General features: G+C 52.5%; 2 protein-coding genes across 30 annotated transcripts in view; one reads left to right on the forward strand and one right to left on the reverse strand.

Annotated features, from left to right (window-relative positions):
• ATG7 (autophagy related 7) overlaps positions 1-15,323 on the forward strand; it is a 397,386-nt gene extending 382,063 nt beyond the window's left edge. For 19 of the 22 annotated variants that reach the window (XM_021068379.1, XM_021068398.1, XM_021068383.1 and 16 more), the window contains one exon: positions 12,960-15,323. In XM_021068379.1, coding sequence (XP_020924038.1) covers positions 12,960-12,992 — 33 coding nt within the window. In that variant the 3' untranslated portion in view covers positions 12,993-15,323. 22 annotated transcript variants of the gene reach the window in all.
• Positions 14,264-26,487, reverse strand: part of VGLL4 (vestigial like family member 4) — a 175,038-nt gene continuing 162,814 nt past the window's right edge. For all 8 annotated transcript variants that reach the window (XM_021071114.1, XM_021071118.1, XM_021071113.1 and 5 more), the window contains 3 exons: positions 22,443-22,665; positions 17,341-17,461; positions 14,264-16,943 (listed from right to left, as the gene is read on the reverse strand). In XM_021071114.1, the coding sequence (XP_020926773.1) occupies positions 16,672-16,943; positions 17,341-17,461; positions 22,443-22,665 (616 nt within the window). In that variant the 3' untranslated portion in view covers positions 14,264-16,671. The remainder of the gene's footprint in view (positions 16,944-17,340; positions 17,462-22,442; positions 22,666-26,487) is intronic.

Here is a 26,487-nt window from a genome sequence, read left to right on the forward strand (position 1 = left end):
CCTTTGTATTTCTGTGGTACCAGCTGTAACTTCTTTTTAATTTCTGATTTTATAGATTTGGGTCCTCTCACTTTTTTTTCTTGATGAGTCTGGATAGAAGTTTATCAATTTTGTTTATCTTTTCAAAGAACCATCTTTTAGTTTCACTGATATTTTCTATTGTTTTCTTCATTTTTGTTTCATTTATTTCTGCTCTAATCTTTATGATTTCTTTCCTTCTACTAACTCTGGGTTTTGTTTGTTCTTCTTTCTCTAGTTGCTTTAGGTATAAGATTAGGTTGTTTGAGCTTTTTCTTGTTTCCTGAGGTAGGATTGTATTGCTGTAAACTTCCATCTTAGAACTGTTTAAAAAAAAATTAGAATTAAAAACTTGGAGTTCCCATCATGGCACAGCAGAAACAAATCCAGCTAGGAACCATGAGGTTGCGGGTTTGATCCCTGGCCTCGCTCAGTGGGTTAAGGATCCAGCATTGCCCTGAGCTGTGGTGTAGGTCGCAGATGTGGCTTGGATCTGGCATTGCTGTGGCTATGGCTGTTGCCAGTGGCTACAGCTCCAATTAGACCCCTAGCCTAGGAACCTCCATATGCCATGGGTGTGGCCCTAAAAAGACAAAAGGGCAAAAATAAATAAATAAATAAATAAATAATAAAATAGAACTGCTTTTGCTGTGTCTCATAGATTTTGGGTTGTGTTTTTTTTTTTCATTTGTCTCTAGATATTTTCTGATTTTCTCTTTGATTTCTTCTGTGATCCATTGGTTATTTAGTAATATATTGTTTAGTCTCCACTTGTTTGTGGGGGGGGTTGCAGTTTTTTTCTTGTAGTTGATTTCTAGTCTTAGAGAGTTGTAGTTAGAAAAGATACTCGATATGATTTCAATTTTCTTAAATTTACTGAAACTTGATTCGTGGTCCAGCATGTGATCCATCCAGAAGAATGTTTTATGTACACTTGAGAAGAATGTGTATTCTGCTGCTTTCAGATGAAATGTTCCATAAATATCAATTAATTGTTTGGGCACCATTTGTTGACAAATCTCTCCTTTCCCCATTAAGTTACTTTGGCACCTTTGTTGAAAGTCATTGGACCCATGTACGTGTGGGTCTATTTCTCCCTCTCTCTTCTTTTCTATCCTTATCTCAGAAGCACACTCTCTGGTTCCTATAGCTTGATACAAGGTCCAGGGGGTCAGTTTCTGTCTCATCCCATGGTCTGTGCTAGCAGGCCCTGAGGCCACTGGGGAGTGAGTCTTTGAGCTCTGCTGATCTCTGTCCACATAACCTGCATTTGTGTATTTGAAGTTTCAGAATTAGCTTTTGGTACCAAGTCAAGTCTGGTCTGTGTGCTTCGATACTGCATTCACTTCACTACGCTGGGGCTCTGCACGCTCACTCTTTCCTCCTTCCCATCTCCCCCTCTCTATCATTGACCCCAGAAGCCCTTTGAGGTAGAGAACAAAAGTGCCAAAGTGTCCGCCTTTTTATGGGGCACTTTTCAGAAAGTCCTCTAAGGAACTGAAAAGAAGAACTACATAATGGAAACCATTTTGCAGCCTCCAGCATGGCCATTTATCTCAATAACCATTTCATTTAAAATGTGGGCCAAACATATAAATCATATCTTGAAAGAAAGTATGTTGGTGCCACAGAAATTGCCCTGTATTCTTACCACCTAATTTGAAAAATGTGTTTTGAAGCCGGAAAGAAAGCAAACAAGCCTGCGGCCCGGCCGTCCTTCTCCCACACGTCCCCTTCCTTCACATCGTCCCCAAAATAAATGTGTGCGACTCCCCAGGCTGAGCAGAGAAGCCGAAGCATGGAACCCACACCCTGTTGTTAGTCACTGCTGCTGCTGCTGCTACTATTTTAGAGCCTCCTTCGAAGGCCACTTGGAGATGAGGGGCACAGCCCACACCAGGCTGCTCCTCCCCAGTCCTTGACTCCCTGACCGCTGGCACCCGCCCCAGCATAGCTCTGAGGTATAGGTGCTCATTTAAGGACATGCCCAAGGGGAAGGTGCTAAATATAGCAGGGCCCTGAGCCCCATTTTCCAGACTAATCACATGGAGAGGTATTGAGCAGCCTGCACTGCGGGCTGGGAATTCCGGGCTGTGTTGCGACCTGCACCACAGCTGCAACACCAGATCCTCAATTTGCTGCACCACAAGGGAACTTACTGGCCTTCCTCCCCCACCACCAGGCATGTGTGTCAAGGAGGTCAGACTGAGCATACAGTTTTATTTTCTCTTTTTTATTTCATACATTTCTTTTTTTTTTTTTTTGTCTTTTGTCTTTTGTTGTTGTTGTTGTTGTTGCTATTTCTTGGGCCGCTCCCGCGGCATATGGAGGTTCCCAGGCTAGGGGTTGAATCGGAGCTGTAGCCACCGGCCTACGCCAGAGCCACAGCAACACAGGATCCCAGCCGCGTTTGCAAACTACACCACAGCTCATGGCAACGCCGGATCGTTAACCCACTGAGCAAGGGCAGGGACTGAACCCGCAACCTCGTGGTTCCTAGTCAGATTCGTTAACCACTGCGCCACGACGGGAACTCCTCTTTTTTTTTTTTTAATTTATTTTTTTTCCCACTGTACAGCAAGGGGATCAAGTTATCCTTACACATATACATTTTTCCCCCACCCTTTGTTCTGTTGCAATATGAGTATCTAGACATAGTTCTCAATGCTACTCAGCAGGATCTCCTTGTAAATCTATTCTAAGTTGTGTCTGATAACCCCAAGCTCCCCATCCCTCCCACTCCCTCCCTCTCCCATCAGGCAGCCACAAGTCTATTTTCCAAGTCCATGATTTTTTTTATTTCATACATTTCTGATTACTTTTTCACACCCTTAAAACTTGCTTGAGGTCATGTCTAAGGCCTGCCCCATAATCCATCCTGCGCGTGGCCAGCACTCCTGCCCAGTCTCCCCCATGGTGTGAGCAGGACAGGGACTCAGCCCTGGCCACCAGTTTCTCTTTCCTGGCCCAGGGGATGGCTCGAGCCCCCACCCTGATGAACTGTACCTTCTCCCCTGCCGCCTGCATCTCTGCTCTAGCCTAGGAGGCCCAAGCCGTCTCTAGGAAGGTGGCAACAAGCATAGGTGGGTTGTCACTGGGTGATGTCACCTGAGGTGTGCACCTCCCTGCTTCGTTACTGTTCTCAGCAGCCTGTCCTCCACCGCTTCTCCCCTGTGCCTCCTTTGAGATGACGGCCCCCTGCGACCCCCTCCAGCACATCCTGTCCCTGTGTCTGTGTCACATGTTGGCTGTGTTCTTGGTGCCTGGAGCAGTGAAGCGAGGACTGACCGGGCACCCCCCAGCTCTTCTGAGTGCAGGCCTGGTGTGCTGGCGTGTCTTTTGCCCTGGATCTATGTTTTAAGGCATGAGGCCATTTTCTTCAAACCCTCTCCTCTTGTCACTTGGAGCCCAGAGCACCCCTGTAGGGGGAGCAGGGAGGACAGGGGTAGGGGCTGAGGCCTTGGAAGGTGGCGTGCAAGCCTCCTGTGCCCAGACCCTGCCTCCTCCCTCTGAGCCTTTGATCAGCCGTGGGGTTGCAGCAGACAGAGGAATCCCCCCTCCCCCCACGCAGGGGAGAGGCCTGCTGCTGGCACTGCTGCAGCCAGTGGAAAGCACTGCCTTCCTCTTCCTCCCCCGCCATCGGCTGCCCAGCATGCTTTGTGTAAGTCATCCTACCAGCTGCCTTGGTCACGACAGTTGCTTTTTAGTAAAACCTTAACCTCGTTCCTGGAACAGTGGGGCCATGGTCCCTGAATTAGACACTGTGGGGAAGGGATGAGAAAGGCTGGTGAGTTCTCCACCAGGAGACTCTAAAGCCCCAAGCTGCTCCTGAAGTTCTAGCTGTGCCTCCACCCTCCTCCACTCCACTAACCTTTAGCTGCCTGGCATCTAGAAGGCTGAAATTGGGACTTGGGTTCCCTGAGAAGAGGGACTTGGCCTTAATTCCACCCCTCTGCCCCATTCCGGTGCCCAGTAGGGGCTGGGCTGGGTGGGATGCAGGAGGGCATCTTTCAAAAGGGGGGCACCAGAGTGGCGGTGCATCAGAGAGGCGCAGGTCCCCAAGGACAGGGTGTGGGGGTCATTTCCTCTCTACCAAGGAGGGTGAAAGGGCAAGTGGGTGGAGCGTGAACAAGGAGGAGTGCTGGCCCCAGATGTCCCCTGCCAGGCACAGGCATTTTTATTCCTGGGGAGTGCTCGTCACCCCCTCCAGCTTCCTTGCTCAGACTCTCTCCCTTCTCCCCGCTTTTGTTTGTCCCTGGCAGCTGCCGTCTCACACCAGCCAGCCTAGGCAGTTCCCTTCAGTTACCCTGGTCTGAGAGGCTGAAGGATCTGGAAGCGTTTGGATCCTGTGTGCATCCATGGACACCGGGCATGCACGCCATGCCCCTAGATTCTGGACTTAGAGTGAAAGGGAGGGCGGGGTTGTTCCTGGGGTGTGAGGGGAGCTCCAGGTGGGAATCTAGGACTAGGTCGGAACCTGGGCCTTTACCCAGCGGCCCCTCCTGCTACCTTCCCCAGGTGCATGTGACACAAAGTTAGCTCAAGAGGCCACCAGTGGCCAGCCCCGTGGCTGCGGTGCCATGGCACTGTTGCTGACCAGCACCGATCCTGTCCCGGGGCCTCCTGGGGTCCAGAAGCAAGAATTGCCCACCTCTCTGGACTCCTGGGGCCTGATATGTGACCCAATGGGGGTCCGAAGGAGGAGAATAGGGCATCAGTGACCTGGACTCAAGGTTTCACTTGGAAAGTGGGCTCCGCTGGCTGTCCGCCTTCCAGGCTGGAGATGCCCATGGCCCTGCCTCACCCTCCTGTGGGTGTGGAGGCCAAGGACTTGACCTTCTGGGATCCCCAGCAAGCTGAGTGGCCTGAGGGACCCTTTCTTCACTGCTTGATTCTTGATTATGTTCACACCGAAAATGCCCCTTTTCTCCACTGTGGAATCACACCCAGAGCAGATGGTTCTGATTATGTTCATTCAGAAGATGCATATGGGGCCAGGATCTGCCCAGAGCAGGGGGGCACACAGGGAACTGACAGACCAGGCCCCACCTTCAGGTGGCCCACCGTCCCATGGGGAGTCAGGTGGATGCACCAACTATGACCGGCGATGGGAGGAGCCAAAGAGGTTGTTTGGGCCGGAGCAGAATGGCAGCGAGGGGTCTCCTGTGCCCAGAGGAAAGCCTCTGCAAGCCCAGGGGAAGGGAGAGCTTGTAGCTGGAGCCCAGCGAGCTAGAGGAGAGTGGTGGGAGGCAAGCTTGGAGAGGTGTTGGGGCCCAGTGGCCCAGAAATGGGTCTTGATTGCACCCTTCCTGTGTGAACAGCACCCGAGGAGCTCTGCAGACCCAGAGGGAGCTCCCAGGGGCCAGTGATAGCTGCAAACAGCAGATCCCTCTCTCTGGTGGGCCTCTAGAGCTGCAGTGACCCTGGAAACAGGCCTGTGTCCCTCCTTGGGATCCCAGCCCAGCGTCTCCACCCAGGTGACGGTGGGGGGGGGGGGGCTATGGGGATGCCCAGGGCCAGGGAGGGGTGGCCCAGAGTTTGGCCTGCAGCCTGCTCTTTGCTGCTCATCACTTTTCTCTCCTCTTGCCAGGACACCTCCTTCTCTCCCTTTCTTGTCCAAGCCTCTGCCCTAGAATGTCAGGGACCAAGCACAGGCCCACAGTCCACTGGCCACAGGAGGCCCGCTAGCCCCGCCCTCTCCCTGGGCTCGGCTCTAATTGGGCCCCCTGTTCTGAGCCCTGCTTGGCCCCGCCCTCTGCTGGCACGCCGCTCTCTGGCCGGATCTGTTTGGGGCCAATTTCTGGGTGCCTCCTGTCCCCTTCCTCCTCTACCCCAGTAGTTCCCCTGGAACTGCTCAGGGCTAACTTATCGCCAAATCCCAGCCCCCCATTGTTTCCCATAGGTCTGAGGAAGGTACTGACCACCCAACAGACAGAAAAGGAAGGGAGACCCCCTCCCCCCTTGCCTAGTGCCTGCTGCTCAGTGAATTGAGTGAACAGCTGTAGTGACCCACCTGGCAACATGATGGGACCTTCAGTCTTCCCCTAGGGATGGAGCCCTGGCTGGGAGGTCTGCTGGGGTGGTCCAATACCATATCCTCACCTGGCCCCCAGAAAGTTCCACCCCCAGACTCTTCTGCTCTGCCCTTCCCAGATTTACCTGTGAGGATCCCAGCTAGGAGGTGTGAGCAGCAGGGCTGCACAGAGGCCCAGAGAGAACTGGATAGTTTTATTTTTATCTTAAAAAATAATGAAATGCTAAAACTAGGTTTCAAAACCTGTGGTGTATTTTAAATGTTTACATTTAACAAATGAACACTTTTAATACACACACAAATATAATTATGGCATTTACGGGATAATTACAGTGTTTATGAAAGAAAAACCTTAGTCCATGGCAGGCTCCAGGCAGCATGGTCCAGAAATGGGACCCAAGTTTGAAAATGAATGATGAACGGCTCCTCTGAAAGGCTCTGTCTCGTTGGGAGAATGGGAAGTGAAACCTTGAGGCCCTCTAGGTGTGTGGTCCCGCTCCTGCTGCCTGATCCCTGGTGATTAGCCCCACTGGCTGGAGGGCTCCCCATCTCGTGATTCAGAGCAGTGGCCCCAGCCCCACCGTCCTCACAGCTACGCTGGCCGGAGGGCCGCAGCGCCTTCTGGGGGCAGGCAGCTTGTGGAGGGCTATGTCCAGCTGTATGTTCCAGGGCAGGTCCCAGGCCCGAGCCACAGGGCAGGAGCTTAGCCAGCTGTCTGAACAGGGCCAGAGGACAGAGGTAGAGGACCCTGGGAGCCAGGACTGGATGGCCTGGCCTTTCACTGCCGTGGGTTATCTGTGTTCCCACGTGTGCTTTTGGCCATGGGGCAACTCTCTGTGTGTCAGCCTCACAGGATGGTGGTCCAGGAGGCAGACTTCTGTCCGTCATTGTTTTTCAGAAGGAATTATGCTCAACAATTAAGAAAATGGTGAGATAAAGTGGAAAGAGCCTCTGCTCTACCCATTACTAGCTTGGCTGCCTGGAGAGGTTCCAGCATTTCCTCTGTACTTGAGTTGCCTACTCTGTAACAAGCAAAGGCCCTCAGGCTCTTGAGAAGACAGTGCAGACAGGTATGGGGCCAAACGATACTCCGCTGTAGGGAGAGACCACATTTTCCATTCATCCCTTGGTGGACATTGGGGCTGTTTCTACTTTGTGACTATTACAAATAGCGCTGTGAACATCTGTGCACACAGCTCTATGTGGACAGGGGTTTTCACTTCTCTGGGGTAGACACCCAGGAGTGGAATTCCTGGGCCATGTGGTAATTCTGTTTAATGATGAACTGCCAGACTGCTTTCCAAAGTGGCTGCACCATTTTACTGTTTCCAATAGAAACGCATGAGGGTGCCTGTTTCTCCCATCTTCGCTGACACTTGTTACTGTCTGATTAAGGCCATCCTAATACATACGTACTTGGCGTTGTTTCCTTGTGGTTTTGATATGCATTTTGCGATATCTAATGATGATTAAGTCTTTTCATGAGCTACTCGGACATTTATCTTTTTTGGAGAACTGTTTATTCAACTCTTCTACCCATTTAAAAAAACAGATTACTTGTCTTTTTATTATTCAGTTGTAATGGTACAGGTTCCTTATCAGAGACGTTCCAAATATTTTCTCACTTTCACTGTCCATTCACTTTCTGAATGGGTCCTTTGATGCACAGAAGTTCTTAATTTTAATGATGCCTCAATTTTAATTTTGAAAAAGCCTAATTTTTCTTTTTTGGCTGTGCTTTTGGTTACTTTTTAACTTTTTCAAATACATAGAACATTTACTTGGTTCTAAAGTGAAAAGGTATGCTTGGAGCCATCCCACCCTAACAGGCCAGGCGCCACTTAGATTAAATTCTGGCTTATCATTCCTGTTTATTTTCACACAGTTTACAAAGAATGAGCTTCCTGGGCCAGGAGTGAAGATACAAATACTTCCGTGGATATTGCCAAGTTTTCCAAATTTTCCCGTGCCTCCAGCCTTATAGGAGAGTGGTGTTTTCCACAGCGCTGGGACTATTAAGCTTTGGGAGTTCCATCAGCCTGAGAAGTGAGAACATTTTCTGTGTAGCTTTTTAAAAAAAAATCATCAACTTTTTAAAGATGCAGTGTACATATAAGAAAACACACCCCTTTTAAGTGTAGAATTTGGGGAGTGTGACCAATGACTTTCTTTTGTACATTACTGTGGATTGGTCTTGAGAAGCCCCCAGGCCTTTCTCCTGAGAGGCTGTGCCATTTACATGCCCACTGGCAGCAGTGGGGGAGCTCCCTCTGCCCCATGTTCTCCCAGCCTTTTTCCATGAGGCCATTCTCGAAGGCAGGGTGTGCTGGCTCTTAGTGCTTTAGATTTGCCTTTCCCTGAAGACCAAGGAAGCCGAGCATCCTTCCTCTTTTGTGCATTGTTCAAATCTTCTGACCAGTTTTTAAAAAATCAAGTTGTTTGTCTCTTTACGGTTGAGCTGGCAGAGTTCTTAGTATATTCTGGACACAAGTCCTCTTTATGTAGTGTGGATATTTCCTCCTAGGCTGTGGTTTGCCTTTTCATTTTCATAGTGGTGTCTTTCAGAGAAGTTTTGGGTTTTAGGGCCTAAGAAATTTTTACATTTCTCTTATTCTGAGGTTGAACACCTCTTCTTATGTGTAAATGCTATTTGCTTATCTTTTTCTATAAACTGTCCGTGTCTTTGGCCTGTTTTTTTGTTTTTTTTTTTAATCAGTTTATTGGTCTTTCTCGATTTTTGAATTTTTTTTTTTCTTTTTAGGGCCACACCCATGGCATATGGAGATTACCAGCCTGGGGGTCAAATCAGAGCTGCAACTGCCGGCCTACACCACAGCCACAGCAATGTGGGATCCCAGCTGAGTATGCCACCTACACCACAGCTCAGGGCAACGCCGGATCCTTATCCGACCGAGCAAGGCCAGGGATCGAAGCTGCGTCCTCATGGATACCAGTCAGATTTGTTAACCACTGAGCCACGAAAGGAACTCTTCTTCTTGATTTTTATGAGCTACTTATATGTTAGGGGGATGAGCCCTTTACGGTGTGTTGTAATGTTTTCTCCTAGTGTGTCATTGGTCTCTTCAACTTGGCTTATAGTGTTTTTTCCATAAAAAATTGCTCACGTGTTTTTACATAATTCAGTCTATTTGTTTTTAGTGTTTGTAGATTTGAAGTCATAGGCTCCCCACTCCCAAGTTATAAAGAAATTTACCCATGTTTGCATTTAGCATTTGAATGGTTTCTTTTTTTCTTCAATTTAAATCTCTGCTCCATTTGGAACTGATTCTGATACACAGTGAGGCATGGAATCAATTTTATCTTTTTTTGCGAATGACTTTCCAGTTGTCCCTGTATCATTTATTTAAAAGCCTATACTTTCCTAATGATTCGAGATCACATTCCCCAGACCTTTCTTATTAAAATACTAAATTTCCATATGTGTCTGGACATTCTCTTCTGTTCGTTTTCTGTACTCAGTTGGTTCCACTGGCCCATCAGTCTGTTCTGCTAATGCAACCCTCTAAATTACAGACTTTATGACATGTTTAAACATATAGTAGGGCAACCTCCTCACTGCTTTCTTTTCATACTCAAAAGTTTTCTTACTCTGGCTTATTTCTTTTTCCACATAAACTTTAGAACCAGCATGTCTAGCTGCAGGAAGGATACTTGATTTTTTAAAAACTGAGATTGTGTTAACTTTGTATGTTTACTTGGGGAAAGTTGGCATTGTTAGCAGTGTTGTCCTGTGCAAAAACACAGGGTGTTTCCCTGCTTATCCCAGTTTACTTTGCTAATGATTCTTGTGAGGACTGTTACAGGACCGCTTTGAAGGGTTTTTATTGATTTATTTATTTTGGGGTGTGTATGTGTGTTCTATAAAGATGTTGTGTGTTTCATGTTAGGCTTATGCCCTAGAAATTTATCTTTCCATTGCTCTTACAATGGGTTCTTCTCTCTCATTATGTTTTCTAGCTGGATATTGTGTGTATGCAAGGAGGCTATAATTCAGTGTCATTAATTTCCTATCTTGCTATCTTACTGAATACTCATTATTGTCTGTATTCATCTTAGCATGTATTTTCTTGGGTTTTCTAGTTGTATTTGCATATCATTTGCAGAAAGATCATTTACCTCTTCCTTAGGGTACAAACATTTTTAAAGCTTTGTGTTACCTACTGACAAACCTCTTCTTTTAAGAAATATGTTACCAGTTTATACTCTGCCTGGAAGTGTTTCACCATACCCTTGCCGGTACTGGGTACTAACATTTTAAAATTCTCTGCCAATTTATTACAACCTTCATTCATTAAGAGAACATTCATGTGCCAGGTGCCATGTAGGAGGCTGAGGACCTGGCAGGGAACAGACAAACCTTAGCCCCCTGGGAGTCCATAGTCTGGGAGGAGATGAGGCTTAAGTTTCTTTTTATCCCCAACTTTATTGAGCTATAGTTGAGAAAAACTATGTTTTTAGGTTGCATATGTGATTTTTTTTTAAGGTGATGACTTAATATACATATACATTGTGAAATGATCACCACAATCAAGTTAATTAACACATCTAGCAACTCACATGCCTTTTTTTTTGACTGCCCAGTAGCATATGAAGTTCCGAGGCCAAGGATCAGAATCGAGCCACCGTTGCAACCTACGCCGCAGCTACAACAATGCTGGAACCTTTAACCCGCTGTGCTAGGCCAGGGATTGAACCTGCATGTTTGCCCTGCAAAGACCTGCTGTTGATCCCATTGTGTCACAGTGGGAACTCCCTCACATCCCTTTTTAAATTTGTGGTGAGAATACTTAACGATCTATTCTCTTAGCAAATTTAAAGGATACAATACTGTAAACTATAGTCACTAGGCTGAACACTAGATCCTCAGAACTTAATTCTTGTAACTCACAGCTTGTACCCTTTGACCATCTCCCCATTCCCTCCAGCCCATGGCAACCATCCGTCTAGTCTCTGGTTCTACAAATTTGGCTTTTTTAGTGTCTGTGCCTTAGGTGAGATCACATAGTATTTGTCAAGGCTGAAGTTTCTGGAGATTTATAATTCAGACTGCTCCTGTTTTCCTGAGCCCAGCCAACAGCACAAGGCATGGCTGCCCTAGCAGACACCTCACCATGGGCCCAGGGAACTTGAGCAGTTAGTAAAATCCATCACCCTAACCCCTTCCGTAGAGTCCTTGTAATAAGCCCTCTGGGTGGCTTCCCTGATGGCCTCCATAGCCTGGGCAGTGCCAGGAGCAAGGGGAGGAGTTGGGTAGGTGCTGAGACCTTTCCCCAGAGCTGAGACTCAGTAAAATGGATGAAAGGATGGACGGAGGCGTCTGCTCTCCCCTTGAAAGCCCTGCCCGCCCCTGCCCCCAAGTGCAGTGAACAACCCTGGCAGCCCATTTGCAGAGGGTGTTGCTCATTGACATGGATGGACTCTGCCCGGGCCTCGCTGGTGGCTCCCCTCCCTGGACAGGCGGTCATGGACTTGGTCCACTGGCCTCACCCCCTGCTTTTCCTTCATCTCAGCCTGGTAGGGTCCCCAGCCATGGCCCTCTCCATGCAGCTGCCCAGCCCTGCATCCTGGCAGCCTTTTTAACTCTCAAAACCCCTCACTCACCCATGTTCCCAGCTCTGTCACTTCCTGCCGTGTGATCCTGGGCTGGCTGACTTCCCTCTCCGAGTTGGTTTCTATCTGCACCTCACAGGAGTCTGCATCAGAAGTGCACAGCAAGTGGCACAGGGAGGGCTCCATAAACATGTGTTTATTGAACAAGGGAGTGAAAGAATCAATGTGCTTCCCCCAGGCATGTGGTTAGGACGGGGGGCTGGGGGGGGGTGTCATCAGGTGCAGTCTTGGTTGGAGAAGCAACCACTTCACGCCCCACCCCCCACTGATTCCCACCCGAGGGGGCAGGCCTAGGGGTCTGCACCAGGCCGTGCTGAGGATGAGCTGGGTGGGCAGCCTGGTTGCACTCAGCCTGCACCCCCCAGCCTCTTCAGGCGTCTGGACCTTTGTGGCCCCATCCCAGTGTCCTTGCACAGTAGGGTACATGGGGCAGGGGTGAAAGACACACCCAGCCCAGCCCCTGGCCCCAGGTGCCTGGTCCTCAAGAGAGAGGAAATTTCCTTCTCTCGTGATTTATTTTCCACATCCCTGACTCTGAACGCCAGGCTGGCTGCTGTTTACCTTGGCTGAGCCTCCCCTTCTCCCCGGGCCAGCCTCGTGTAAACAGCATGTTCCTTCTCTCAGCTCTGCTAGTGTTGAGGTGGCCTTTTGCAACCAATTCTAGGAATTTTGAAAGTCTGTAGGCCTAAGTTCAGGGCCAGCCCCCCAGGGTGTGAGCAGCCCCTTGGCCTCTGTTGGTCTGGGCTTGCTCCCTGAGGGGGCTTCACGCTGGTGCCCCACAGAGCTGGCCCGTGGGGGCTGCCCCAGCAGGGTCCCCTCTGCTTTCACTCACTCCTCTCCACACACTGATCTATGGGGGCCCTAGTCTTCCCTTATTCACACCCTCAAGGTCAGACCCCCCCCCCCCCCCCGGCAATGACACACACTCTCTCAGGAACAGAGGCAGGCCCCCATGGGCTGGTGGCAGGAGGGCTTATTCTCGGGGCCTGTGGTCAGGGCCAAGGGAACAAGCACAGCGGGGACTGGCTGGGGCAAGGAGAGATGCGGAGTCCCCATGCCTGGCTTGGCCAGGGGCTGCCTCACTCACCCGTGAGGCCTGAGGCAAGGACACCTGGTTTCCTTGTACGAGAAACGGGCTGTCAATCCCATAGTGACGAGGGAGCTGCAAGGGGGAATCGTGTTCCTTTTGCTCATTGCCGTGTCTACATGGATTTGATAGCGTGTCACAGCCACCCCAGTGACTCAACACTCTGTGTGTCTCTCCTTCTCCACGCAGATCTGGGACATGAGCGACGATGAGACCGTCTGACAACACCCCCCGAGAGGCTGACCCCTCCCTGGCTGCCCCACAGGGCTCTCAGTGGCTGGAGCAGGACGGCCGCCCCCAGGACTGGTGATTCTGGGCCCCAAGCCCCTCCAACCTTTCTGGTCCCCTCGTCCCTATACCTTGAGGACTGGGGTCCTTCTTCCGCTGCCCAGGAGCTTCTGGTGTTCTCCATTTCTTATGATTCACAATCCCACCAGTACTGAGCTAAATAATAACCTTGGCTTTGGCATTGCCATTGATCTGGGACTCAGTTCCCTTCACGAGCAGTTCTCTTTTCTTGTTGTCACAAGCGTTCGGTAGTCATGTTCCCAGGATCCTTCTGGTTCTGACCCCCATGGGGTGGCAGTTAAGGACAGGGAGGAGTTGGCTGAACACGGACCAAATGAGGCTGTGAGGAACCAGCTCCAGCTCTGCAGACTGCACCGAGAGGCCCCCGGGCACCTGTGGGTGCTGAGAGCCTTGTTGGTGCACGTCCGCATGGCCTGCTGGCGGGAAGGACAGAGGGGACCACAGCTGTCCCAGGGAACACAGGCCTCCATTAAGGACAGAGTGTGCAGCCCACACTGCTCCTGCGCCTCTGGGGGGAGGGGGGTGCATGTCTGTGGCCAGGAGTCCACCAGGGGTGGTGAGGTGGTGAGGCGCTCAGGCTGCTTTTCCTCCTCATCCTGGGTGTGCACATCCGTGACACCCACAGAGCTGGGCAAGGAAGCCCAGGAGAGGTACCCTTCCTGCACTTTTATTTCTGTGGTGTCACCTTTTGTTTTGGGACTAGAGCCAAAGTCAAAATCGAGTCTGAGGCTGACTCGTACAAGAGCTGGGGTTTTGTAGGTTATGTTTTATCTCTCTTCTTTTTTTGCTTTTTAGGGCCACACCCTCGGCATATGGAGGTTCCCAGGCTAGGGGCCGGCAGGTTGCGGCTGCCGGCCTACACCACAGCAACGCCAGATCCGAGCCGCATCTGTGACCTACACCACTGCTCACGGAAACACCAGACCCTTAACCCACTAAGCGAAGCCAGGGCTTGAACTCACATCCTCATGGATGAGAGTGGGATTCATTTCTGCTGCGCCACAATGGGAACTCCAGGTTAGGTTTTAAATATTGCTTCTCATGGCGTTAAAATTAGTTTCCCAGCCAATGTGGGGCTTGAATCCACACAGCCCCTGTACACGGGGGTAGGGCGGCGAGCCCGGCTCCCTCCCGCCCCCACTGCCCCGTCCTGTCACTCCAGGACCCAGGGATCACACATAGTCTGTGGTTTAAGAGCACTTTATTATTGTTCTTAAGGCTACTTTTAAGTACAAAAAAAAGATGGCCTGCCAAACCTTTTTTTTTCTTCTTCTTCCAGGAAAAACAGGCCACAGAGAATGGTATATTACAGATTTACAAACATGGAGAGAATGGTCAGAGCACACTGCAGATGGCGTGGCTCAGTGAGGAACCTCACTGTGCCCACCCGAGGCCAGGGAGTGTCCCTTCCCGGTGACATGTTTGGTTTTCTGCTTCCCCGTCTGCCTAAGGCCTCCTCCCGGGTGCCGCCTATCCCAGACAGGTCAGCGCGCTGGGGACCCGGCCCTCAGCGCCATTGTCCCCTCCAAAGTGATGGCCTCGCTGGTGGACGGTGGGCGTGTGAGGAGCCTATTCTTGACAGAGCCGCCAGCAGCGGGGGAGTTTTCCTGTGGCGACGCTCAGTAGCCTGTAGCAATAACAAACTAGTGGCTATTAAGGCAGATGCAGTGTTCTCATAGAATAACTGTGTTCCTGCACTTTTACAGACAAATCTACGACAAAAAAAAAAGATCAACTTTTTTTTTCCAAACAAAAAAATATGAATGATTACAATAGGAAAGGGAAAAATTAAATAGCTACATATCATTAACAAATTAATTGTTCTTCAAAAAATACCTACAAATTTCTCTGTACATTCTTTACGCACAGCGTAATGATGGTCTTAAAGTTACCTATATAAAAAAAGTGTTCTCAACGATTTTTCCTACAGAAAATATAGGGGCCTGAATGCAAAAGCCTGGAAGCCCAGTTAAGTGGGAGGGAAATGTGTGCGGGGGGCCCAAGGAGGCAGCTTTCCTCCCGCCTGTTAAAAGACCTGCAGCCGCCTTGTGGCCACAAGAGCCAGTCCGCGCGCCTTTTCACCCAAGGCCACGTTTCAAAACGAACCTGCTAACCTGGATCTTTCTCATACTGAAAACCAGCCTCAAGGGCCCCCGTGAGTCCACAGTGCCGCGCAGCCAGGCGAGCGCGCAAGCGCCCTGGTGGGCGAAATGGGAAGGTAGCGCGGGGGGGGGGGGGGGGCGCATAGAAACATTTATCAAGAGGAGCAGCTGTTGAACATCCACAGCTGGGTCTGTCATGCTTTCTTCTTCACCTAATTTCTAGTTAGTAGCTATTACTAGAGCAAACGATAATAAATGCTGTTGTAACTGTGTAAAGTCAGAGGAATGTATGCTGCCTTGGCTGCAGTGTACAAGGACATGTACAAAATCCCGTATCACAGATTGTCAGGAATCTGCTGTTCAGCCAAGAGTTCAAAGGGAGCAGTTTCTGCGAGGAGGGGGCTGGAAGACACAAATGCCAGCTCCCCTAAGATGCGTAATAAGCAGACGGATGCAAAAAATAAATGATGAGGTCAGCCTGCGGCCAAAAACTCCAGCATCCTACCCACGGCTGACCAGCCACTCGCCTGCCCTTCTCCAGGGCCCGCGCCACTTGGGAGTAACGTGAATATCAAACACAAATCTTAGAGTACAACTGTACCAGCAGTAAGTATATCTAGGACTGTAACTGACAAAAATAAACAAACTCTGAAAAGCTAAAGTATTAATGTTTTTGTTTACTGTCTATACAATTAATAGAAACCAGCTATTTTTATCCATTAAAACATGCATCACGTTTAAAGCACTACGGAATCCTCCAACCTCAGCTCTAGTCTAACAAACTGCAGTGTTTAGAAAAGGTAAAATGCCCGTGATTGGTGGAGTCTGCAGTCCAGTTGCAAGCACCTGATATCTAGACAGAGAAAGACCTATAACCTGCATGAGACTTCCCCTTCCAAAGCAGTTTTGTCTAAATTTTAAAAACAACCAAAAAACCCCCACACAAATGGTCAGAAATGTCATCCTTAAACCCTCTGGTTTTCAGCAGTCTGCCCATCTTGCACCAAGTTGTCAGGCAGGCAACTTCAGTCCTCCTCCCATAGTGCAAATCAGACACGACAGTTCCGTTCTCTTCAAGTAGACGCACACACACAAGCACACACACACCCCGGTCTCAAGAAGCAAATGAGAAAGCACAAAGCGTCTGGTCACCAGTGGCCTGGCCTGTGACTGAAAGCGCCGTGGAGTTCTGGCCCCTGTCAGGCAGCAGCCCTGCACCAGGGTTTCTTTGGTGACTGAGGCAGGAAGTTAGGTGCTGCATCGGACAGGTGCCACCACGGATGCTGCTGTTTGAGGGCCCCATGTACAAATACCAAGCAAGTACAAAACAACAAAAATCCCGACGTCATGGTTTTGCGAATAAACCACCCCTCCCTTCCTCCCACCCCACCCCCGTGACTCCCCCCGCCCCGCCCCATTTTTTAAGCACTGACTGTTCAAAGCTCAGGCAAACCATGCAGATCCGCATCATGTTCGCGGGCAGCGCTCCTTCAGGAGACCACGGATGGGGAGTGGCTGTGGCTGACCATGTGCGCAGAGGGGCTGGCGGGCTGGCCCCTGCGCGAGGCCGACTCGGGGCTGCTGGATGCGCCGTCCTTGGCTGCCTTGATCTGCAGCCATGTGTCGCCCAGGGCTTTGGCAAAGTGGTCGTCCACAGAGCCTGTGATGGACACGGAGTTGGGTGCCGGCTCAGGCTCCTTGTAGTTCTTGCCCAGGCTCCTGCGGAAATGCTCCTCCACCACGGGGTCACAGGTGGTGGCGGCTGTGGGGAGCAGGACAGCAGTCAGGGATGGGACCTGGGGACAGAGGGCCCACTTCACCCGGCCTAGCTGGGCCCTTGGGCGGGTTACGTCGCTGGACCTGCCACCAGGCAGCATGCCTGCTGCCCCGGGCTAGGTACACATTCAGATGCAGAGTGTGGCCGTAAGAACAGCAGCTCCCACTGTGCCCCCAAGTAGAGGATGGGCCTGGAGGTCAGGGCCAATGTGCCCTTTCCCCTTCCACCCAAGCTGAGCACACGCTGGGCGCACCTGTGCTCAAAGCCACCCTGTCCACCTGGATCAGAAATGGCCCCCAGGGGCTGGTGGTTCCCATCAACATGAGGACACAGAAGAGGCTGGAACTGCACTGAGTCGTGTGCAGAGGGGGTCAGCACTTACAGCTCGAGGCCCTCCGGAAGCTGGCCGGGCTGGCCGCACAGCCGCTGTGCGCCACAGGGCAGTGGGAGAGGTTGCAGTTGCGGGTGCTGGCAGAGGCGCACGTGATCACCGAGGGCCGGTTCTGGGGAGAGGAGAGCTGTCAGTGCGGGTGTGGGAGGATGGGCAGCTGTGCTGCCCCAGCCCCACGGGCAACCCCAGTCCTCGGGTCCCTGCCCAGCTCAGAGGCAGGCCAACCGCCCTGTGCCCCCAACTGTGGCTGGCACCTGTCCAGCGCAGAAAGCGGAGTGCCATCGGCCTCCTGGGTGCCTCCAGGTGGGGCCTCCCCAGCATCCACATGGCCCACCTGCCACCTCCTAGTCACAGTGGGGGTCACACTGCTCCACTTCCTGAATCCACAGTGAACAAGCCTTGAGAGTATGAGCTCGGCCCACTCCCAAGCCGTCCTTTCTTGGGGCAGTGACCCTTGTTCGTGGCCATTTGAGTCCATGAGGGACATGGGACAGAGGCTCAGCTGCTGGGAGCTGAAATGGAGCCTGGGAGTCAGAGACCAGTGTGCAGATGGCAGAGGGTTGCAAAGGGACCACAGTTCCTACCATTAAGGTCCTCAGAGTGCATGGTCCCCGTCCTTCTCAGTGTGGCCCTCCCAGGACCTTCCAATATACTCCCGGCTTGCTTCAGACTAAAGCTGTGGCTCCAGTCTTTTCTACCAGGACCACACAAGTCACGATGGAGACAGAAACGCAGGAAATCTCTCCAAGCGCCTGAATGACACACATCACCCTCCCCCAACCCGCCTGCACACACTCTTCTCTCCTTCCCCAAACCTCCACACTGTCTGTCCTGCACACTCCACTGATGCTTTCAAACCCTGTTCAAATGTCACCTCTGTGAAGCCTTTTATGACCACTCTACCAGCACATTCAGCAAGCAGACCAGCCCTTACAGATTCACCGGCCTCCTGCAGACCATGCATGCTTCAGCGCAGGGACTGGCGAGTCTGCATCCCCAGACCTCAGAGCAGAACCGGGACAGAAACCATCTGTGCACCCACATCTCTCTCAAGCAAGTATCTGCCTCCCAACACCCCTGAGGACCAAGAGGTAGGAGGACGAGACAGCCAGTGAGGGGCTGGCTGAAGGGTCGCCCCAAAGGGAGTCGGGGGTGTCCACCCCCCCATTCCTTTAAAGAAGTGGATCAGTAGCCGGTGTGAAGGCCTGCACACCAAACCTTCCCCTGATGGGATGTGAACAGGAGCGATGAGAATGCGTCCGAGACCAAGATCGGGATCTACACGAGACAAGCCACCCGTCCAAGACATGGGAAGAAGTGGCTTGGCAGCAGCATTTGAAAAAAGTCGGGGCTTTGTCAACGGTTCGACACATCAGCAATGGGGTGGAGCCACTGAGAGTCAGTGTGACAACTCACCACGTGGATGAAAATGGCAGAGAAGAGAAAACGTGGCTTTTTATCTTCTCATTTTTTGCTTTCTAGGGCCGCACCCGTGGCACTTGGAAGTTCCCAGGCTAGGGGTCCAATTGGAGCTGCAGCTGCCGGCCTACACCACAGCCACGGCAATACAGGATCTGAGCCGCATCTGCAACCTACACCACAGCCCTCAGCAATGCTGGATCCTTAACCCACTGAGTGAGGCCAGGGATGAAACCTGTATCTTCCTGATACTAGTTGGGTTCTAACTCACTGAGCCACAACAGCAACTCTAAGAACATGGCTTTGAGGCCAGGCTGACCTGGGGTGAACCAGCTTTCCACTCATTAGGCAGGACCTTCATTCACACCTCTAAGCGCACCTTCCTTCAAGTGTGAAACAGAAAGAACGATACCTCAAGAGGGGCCTGGAGCATCACCTGAGATGGAGGTGTGGGGGCCTGGCCATGGTCACGTATGGGACTCCTGCCCTGCAGGTGAAGGACAGCCAGCAGACCACCTTTTGAAGTGTCTGTTTAAACTTGAGCCTGTGATCTGCCCACATCCCGCCTCGTAGGAACACGCCCTCCATCCTGGCGATGGAGCTATGGCAGCCGTGTTCACAAGTGACCCTGTCCCCCTGGGCCCGACTGAATCGCTGACTCAGGCTGAGGGCCAACTACTGGGGCCAGCTCAGGAGGAGGTTCAAGTTGAGCCATGGGACAGCCCATGCCAAGCTGGCCATGTGACAGAGACGCTGAGAGAGAAAAGGATGCAAAGAGCGGGACAGGCACAGCGCCAGGGGCAGACAGAGGGTCCCACCCCTCTTCCAGCGCTCCCAGACAAGGACCAGCCCTTCATTCCTGAGTCCAGCTGCACCCATGACCTTGGCTCTGGGCAACGCCCTGGGTCCTCCCAATATAACTTCCTTCCTTTTGTGCTTAAACCAGCTCAGGTGGGTTCTGTTCTTGGAACCAGGTCCCTGACCAAGGCAAAGGTCAGAGCGTGTGGGCGTGTTTGGGGGGAAATGCAGTGTCAGAGAAAGCAGTGAGGGAAGCTTAGGCCGAAGCATATGGTGGGATGTCCAGTCTCAGGGCTGTAGGAAAGGCCACTCCAAGAGAGAGCATGGCCCCTGCCGGGCAGGGCAGGGCTGGGCTGGGCTCTAAGAAGAGGCTGTGGCAGCTCCCTGGGAATGGGACCACCTCTGAGATGTCTCCTGACCCGAGATGAAGTGAACACTGGTGGATGTGGTCAGTGCCTGGGGGCTTCCTCTCTTGCCCACAACCCAGGCTGCAGGTGTCTGGCTGAGCTCGCCTGGGACCTGACACCTGCTGGGTGCCACCCACCACACTGGAACAGCCTCCTGCTTCCACACGGCCTGTGCCCATGCGCTCATGTGGCCCAATACCCTTACTTTCCGGACCGGGGAGATGAAGGCCACACTGTGACCTGCTGGAGACTGAGAATTTGTCATCAAGTGCTGTTTACCCCTCGCCCTACCCACCCCAGCTGCAAGCGGCTCCCACATGGGGACAATCCCAAGGTTTGCTGTCCCTTGGATGTTTCCTCTTTAAGCTTATCCTGTCTCTCCTCATTGGCTGCCGTCCTCTTGGCATCTTTGTAACTTAAGAACAGCTGCTGTCACAAAACCACGGAATGGGTGACACTTTCCGCAGCCACCCCAGACCTGCCTCTCTGGGAGCCTTCCAGTCCCAGTTCCCAGGGATCGGAGTCCCACTCACCACTGCAAGGAGTAAGGTGCCCACTGCCCGCCCCGCAGAGCTGCCGGCTTGGCTGACGCTCCAGGAAGCCTCTCCCCACCGTCATTTCCTGCAGCCCTGCTGACAGCAGGTGACACAGAAGTCCCGGGAATGGGCGGATGACTCTGAAGTCCATCGTCGGCACCGCACCTGCAGAGCCCAGCACTGAGCAGAAGCTCAAGTTGGAGCTGAGCGTCCCAGCCATGTGGGGCTGACAGAGGAGCCGGTGAACAGTTATCCTGGGATGGGACCCGGAGACCAGCAGCCAAGCCGGGGTTTGGGGGTGGGCAGCCAGGCTCCTAATGAAAGCTGGGATCACTGCCATCCCAGAAGAGCTGCTGTCTGCTTCTCTGTCCCAGCAGGAAGCCCAAAGGAACACAGGGGCAGGTCAAGGTTCTCTGCTGGAAAACCCGCCCAGGGCCGGGGGCAGCCAGGCCCATGACAGGGTGGGGTGGGAGCTGAGGTCATGAGAGCCAGTCAACATCCAGAGGTACCCTTCACACAGCAGCTGTGGCCAGAACCAACCAGAAGGTCCTCAAAAGCCTTGCAAAGCCATGGAAATCCATGATTTCAAGAAGATGTCAAAGAACTGCAGAGAGGGGAGGGAGGGCCCGCCTGCCGCCCTGTTCTGGGCAGAGACCTGGCGCTTGTCCCCCAGGCCACCAAGGGCCACAGCCACCCTTCTGAGGAACTCCGCCTGGGAGTGGCTGGAGCCAGAGGGCTGAATTCCCCAGATTCTAGAAATAAACTCCTCTTCCACGTAGGTCACCTCCCCTCTGCCCCCGAGGCCCTCTCTTCACGTCGCCATTTGCCCGCACCGCAAGTCTGCCTCCCCCTCCAGGGCTTCGAGGCTCCAGTGGCGCTGCGCGGTCACTAAGCGGATGACGAGTAGCTCAGCGTGTTCTTACTAACCCTACGTTCACAGATGAGTCGTCTGATTACCTGTCTCTGAACTCAAACCTTGAGTGTCCGTAGAGAGCTAGACCAGCTTCTAACACACCCTACGCAAAGCAGGGGTCTACACAGTTCTGGAAAAGGAACGAAGGAAACCATGGGCTCCAAGGTTGGAAGTGGAGCTGTTCACTGGCCTCACGGAATCACTGCCTCGCCCAGTTCCTGGGGTCCCCACAGGCAGTTGTCACAGTCGGGGCCAGAACCAAGTGCGGGAAGGGACAAGAGGGTAGGGACACAGCCAGCAGCCCGGAGGCCGAGCCCCAGCTCCGGCCACGCCGGTCCCTCCTCTGCTCAAAGACCCATTAGGTCACAGGCCCCAGAGGTTGAGAGAGAAAGGCTGTGGCTCAGGAGCTGATTCTTAGCCTCGATGCCAGTGTCTACTTTTATTACTATTCCCCCAGAAGCAGAAGCCCCCCTTTTAAGTCTATTTTCCTACCAATCTGTGTTTATCTTGTAGTAACTTAGTTTCCTTATTGTCCTTTAATAATACTAATAAAGAAAAAATCTTTGTCTGCCAATCACAGGTTTCTGACCAGCAGGAGCTAAGAGCCCCATGATCAGTGACTTGATGGAATTCCAGCCCAAGGTGAAGCAACCTGACATCTAACCCCACCTGTGAGGCTAATGTAGGATTAATGTAGGATTCCCCTTAGGATCATGGCAGGGGTCCTAGGAAGGCTGCTAGGAATACACCTTATCTAGATGGCATGTGTGCTTTCTGCACAGACCCTGAGCCCCACGGGACAAGGCCCAAACAGGCTCAGATTGGAATTAAAATGCAAGGTATAGCATTTGGTGAGACGATCCTGCTGCTGGCACCGTGTAGAGCCAAGGTGGGTTACCCCCCATATCTCTCATCACCTGCCTCGGCTCTGCCAGGAGCCACGGAGCCACCCATCCCCCACCCCCTGGCGCCTGGACCCACTACCAGCCACCAGCCGAGCGCCACAGAACAAAGACATACCTGCTGCCGCTCCACTGGGGTCAGGGTGGGTGAGATGCCGGCTGGCCTGCTGGTGTCTAGGCTGTTCTTGGTCAGTGCGAGGGGCTGCTCCATGCTGAGGCTGGGGAGGGACGTGTACAGGTGGCTGCCGTGCAGGCTCATGGTGGGGGCCGCGGCGCGCTCGATGGGGCTGCGGCTCCGCTCCCGGGGGTCTTTCCGGCAGTCTCCATTGGCAGTCTTGCTCCTGAAAAGAGGAGTGAGCGCTCAGGTGGGAACCTGAAGCTTCCATGGGCGAAGGGGCCTTCGACCACAGCCAGGCGCTCTCACCCATCCCATCGCCCCCCACCTTGCTGTGGAGAAGTCCCACACCACTATCGCCCCGTTTTCTGAGGTGTGGGTCAAACAGCTAGTTGGTATTGAAGAGCCAGGATGCTCGCCCAGGTTGGCGCTGGGTGAAGAACCTTCCCAGGCCCGAATCGGCTCCAGGGGGCCATCCAGACGAAGGCAGCGGCCCATCAGAGTGCTTCTACAACTCCCTGGCTAACAGCCCTGAGACCTCACCTGTGTGCTTGAGGCTGGCTTGGTTTGACAAGAACCTGCCATTACCAAGGATGAAGGCGGTGATGATGCCAAAGCAGCCGATGCCTCCCACACGCCGGCTCCTGCTCCAGGCCTCACCAGCCTCAGCGCATGAGGTCTCCCCAACAGCACTGGGAAGACCCCATAACCACCCCTCCCCAGAGGAGCCACCCTGCAGATGGAGCACGTGCCTGTCAGGTGGCAGGGGCTTGGGGGTGAGGCCCTCGCAAGCCTCAGCGGCTCTTAGAGGCCACAGACGGGGGTGTCCTGGTCAAAAGAGCTGCCTCGGAGGGTCTCAGTGGGGAGGGGCCATTATACAAACATAAAGGACTGCACTGGTACAGGGCAGGGGATCTGTGAGCATTAGCGGAACCAAATCTGCCGCAAACATAGTTCATCAGCTACAGAGGAACTAACTGCAAAGGCACAGCATTTCTTCCCTTTACTCTCCGGTCTGCTCTGCAGGAGGACTTGGAGGCAATTACATGGTACACGGCCAGCCACTGGGACCACCATGGAGCGGGTTCTGGTCAGAGTCCAGAAGAAGCACTCCACACAAGCCACAGGCCTTCCCATGATGATTCAGAAGGCGTCACAGGCCTTGACGGCAGAGTCTCCGCGGCTGTGATCTCGAGCGCCGATTTCCCGCAGAACCTCACAGAAGTGCCATGCCCGCCTGAGGGGTTTCAGGCCTATGGGAGAGGGCCTGGCGTTTACCGGACGGATGTTTATGACTAAGTATCTGAATTCTCAGAGTGTGAAAGACCCCACCGTTACAGACTCACTTTCAGTATCAGCTTTCTTTCTAAATTGGAGTAAAATAAAATGCAATGTATGACAAACTATGTAAATTGTGCTTCCCTGACACAGTCTCCCCTCCCTCCCCCAAAAAGTGAGGTTTTGGGGCCCAAGCAGGCTTAGGGACAGAGGTGCGAGCTTTGTTGTCAGTCTACCTCCGCCCAGTCCCGACTCCACGATATTCACCCAGTGTCCACCCAGCCCATCCCGCGGGTCCCAGGGAGGAACACATGGCACTGCTTTCTCCTAGACCCGTGATCTGGGGAGGACAGGAAGGCCGGGGCTGGGGCATCAGGCTCCCACGTGGCGACGGAAGCATGGCAGAGTCAGCGCCGGAGGTGTGTCACCTGTGCTCACAGCCACACCCAGTGGCCCTGAGGACGGGACTCGGGGGAGCAGGCCACCACAGGCAGGACACGGTGGGCATCGCGCAGCAGAAAAGACACTGAAACACACAGCAAACGTCTGAAGAGCCCGCTGGTTAATTTTAGTAAAATTATACATGACTCACATTTCCAGCTCACTTGCTGGAGCTTCAAGACAGACACTGTTTTCCACCCCCGGTGAATCATAGCCCAGCCTCCTTGCTTCCCGGGCGTCGTGCTCATGGACCCAAACCACACTCTTCCTGCCCGAGAGGCCCCAACGTCGCCTCCGTTCTCAGAGTGGGAGTCTGCTCGTGAGGAGCCAAGTGCAGCCCCTTTGGAGCCCAAAGGGCTCAGGGGCAGCCAGATGCTGAGAACCCGCCAGTGACCAGGGCTCGGGGACTGTTCCAAGTCCCAGGGACCCTTTCCTGTCCTGGGGAGGGGATCCCCTCAGCCAACCGTTTCAGGAAGGTGAACAGGGAAGGGGCCACAAAGTAAAAAGGTGATGCTTTCCTGCAGGACAAAGTGCTCTGGAGAAATGGATGCCACGTGCTGCCACTCCACCCCGTGAGGTGTGAAGCTGGGGGAGGTTCACTCGACTCCGGGCAACGAAAGTGTGAGGAGTCCATCACGTGAGAAAAGTGCACCACAGCCTCTTGAACTCATTCACATGAGACGCTCTGCCCTTTGACCTACTGGAGCTCAGAGCTGAAGGAAACCCCCAGGAAAGTCTTTCTTGACGTTCTCGGGCCTGAACTGAATTCCTTCACTGCCGACCCATCCTCATCCCGGGGACCCTTCCTCATCCGGCCATTAATTAACCAAACCAACCTGAGTCTGAACTCTTAGGACAAGGGAGGGGAAGTGGATCTAAGGCACTTCCGTCAATCCTTTGGAGGATATGCTCTGGGGCCCTGGGGGTCCCCATGCTGCAGACCCTTCGGCCCAGGTAAGACAAGGCCCAGTCCAGCCCTTGCCCCCTGGCTTCCCCACCCTGGGGCCCAGGCTCTGGTAACAACTAAACATGCCTGAGGTGACAGGATGACTGCGTGGGGTGCAGGACATTCTTGGCAGGAGTGGACTGACACTGTGGCAACACCCACTATGCACAGGGGTGGAGTTTAGATGGAGTTCAAAGCAGGAAGAAACTGGGAACAGGGCGAGGCCAGGAGGGAGCAGAGCCCATGAGGGTCGCAGGACAGGGCCTGTCTCCAACTCAACCCCCTTCCCTCTGCCCTTCATCCCTCACAGAACATCCACCCTCTGTGAACCTGTGGGCCGGTACTAAACCTTCACAGCCCAACTAGTAATAATCAAATTGTTAAAGCATCTTTAATTTTTAAAGCTTCCTCAGAGAAGAGACTTAATGCTACCGGACCTTACACTTAACAATGCCTAAAATGGCACTATGTATGTATCACAATTAAGTAACAATCAGAGTTCCTGTTGTGGCTCAGCAGTTAGTGAACTCGACTAGCATCCATGAGGACACAAGATCGATCCCTGGCCTCTCTCAGTGGGTTAAGGATCCAGTGTTGCCATGGCTGTGGCATAGGCTGGTGACTACAGCTCTGACTGGACCCCTAGCTTGGGAACCTCCAAATGCCATGGGTGTGGGTCTAGAAAGACAAAAAGACCAAAAAATAAAAAATTAAATTAAATTAAAATAAAATTTTAAAATAATAATTTTAAAAATTAAAGAGTTACTGTTGTGTCTCAGCGGGTTAAGAACCCAACACAGTGTCATGAGGACGTGGATTTGATCCCTGGCCTTGCTCAGCAGATTAAGGACCCCACAGAGCTGTAAGCTGCAGTGTAGGTCACAGATGCTGCTCGGATCCTACATTGCTATGGCATAGACCTCAGCTGCAGCTCTGATTAGACCCCTTGCCCAGGAACTTCCATATGCCATGGGTGTGGCTGTAAAAAAAAATTTTTTTTAATAAAGAAAATAAAAATAATAAAAAAAATAAAGAACAAAAAGTGTCTCCCCACCACCATTACTTGCTGAGTTGCGGGGTTTATGATGTGGATCAAGTAGATGGCACTATCTCAGTTTTTCAGAAAAGAAGACCGGGGTGGGGAAAATAAGCGCTCAGCCTGATGTAGGCAGGACGTCCACCAGGTGTTCCGCCTCCACCCCAAGCTTCAGGAGGCATTCCCTGACCCCTGAAACTGCAGGGCTGGAGGACACACTGGGGACCCTCGTAGCATGAGGGGACAGGCCCCCTGAGGTACCCCCCAGGCCGCTGTTATGTGTGGCTGTTCCCAGGGTGACTGGATGTCGGCGCCCTGCCCTTCACGCCCCGCCCCTCCCCAGTGTG

Source organism: Sus scrofa, chromosome 13, assembly GCF_000003025.6.
Source record: "Sus scrofa isolate TJ Tabasco breed Duroc chromosome 13, Sscrofa11.1, whole genome shotgun sequence".
Taxonomy (NCBI): Eukaryota; Metazoa; Chordata; class Mammalia; order Artiodactyla; family Suidae; genus Sus; species Sus scrofa.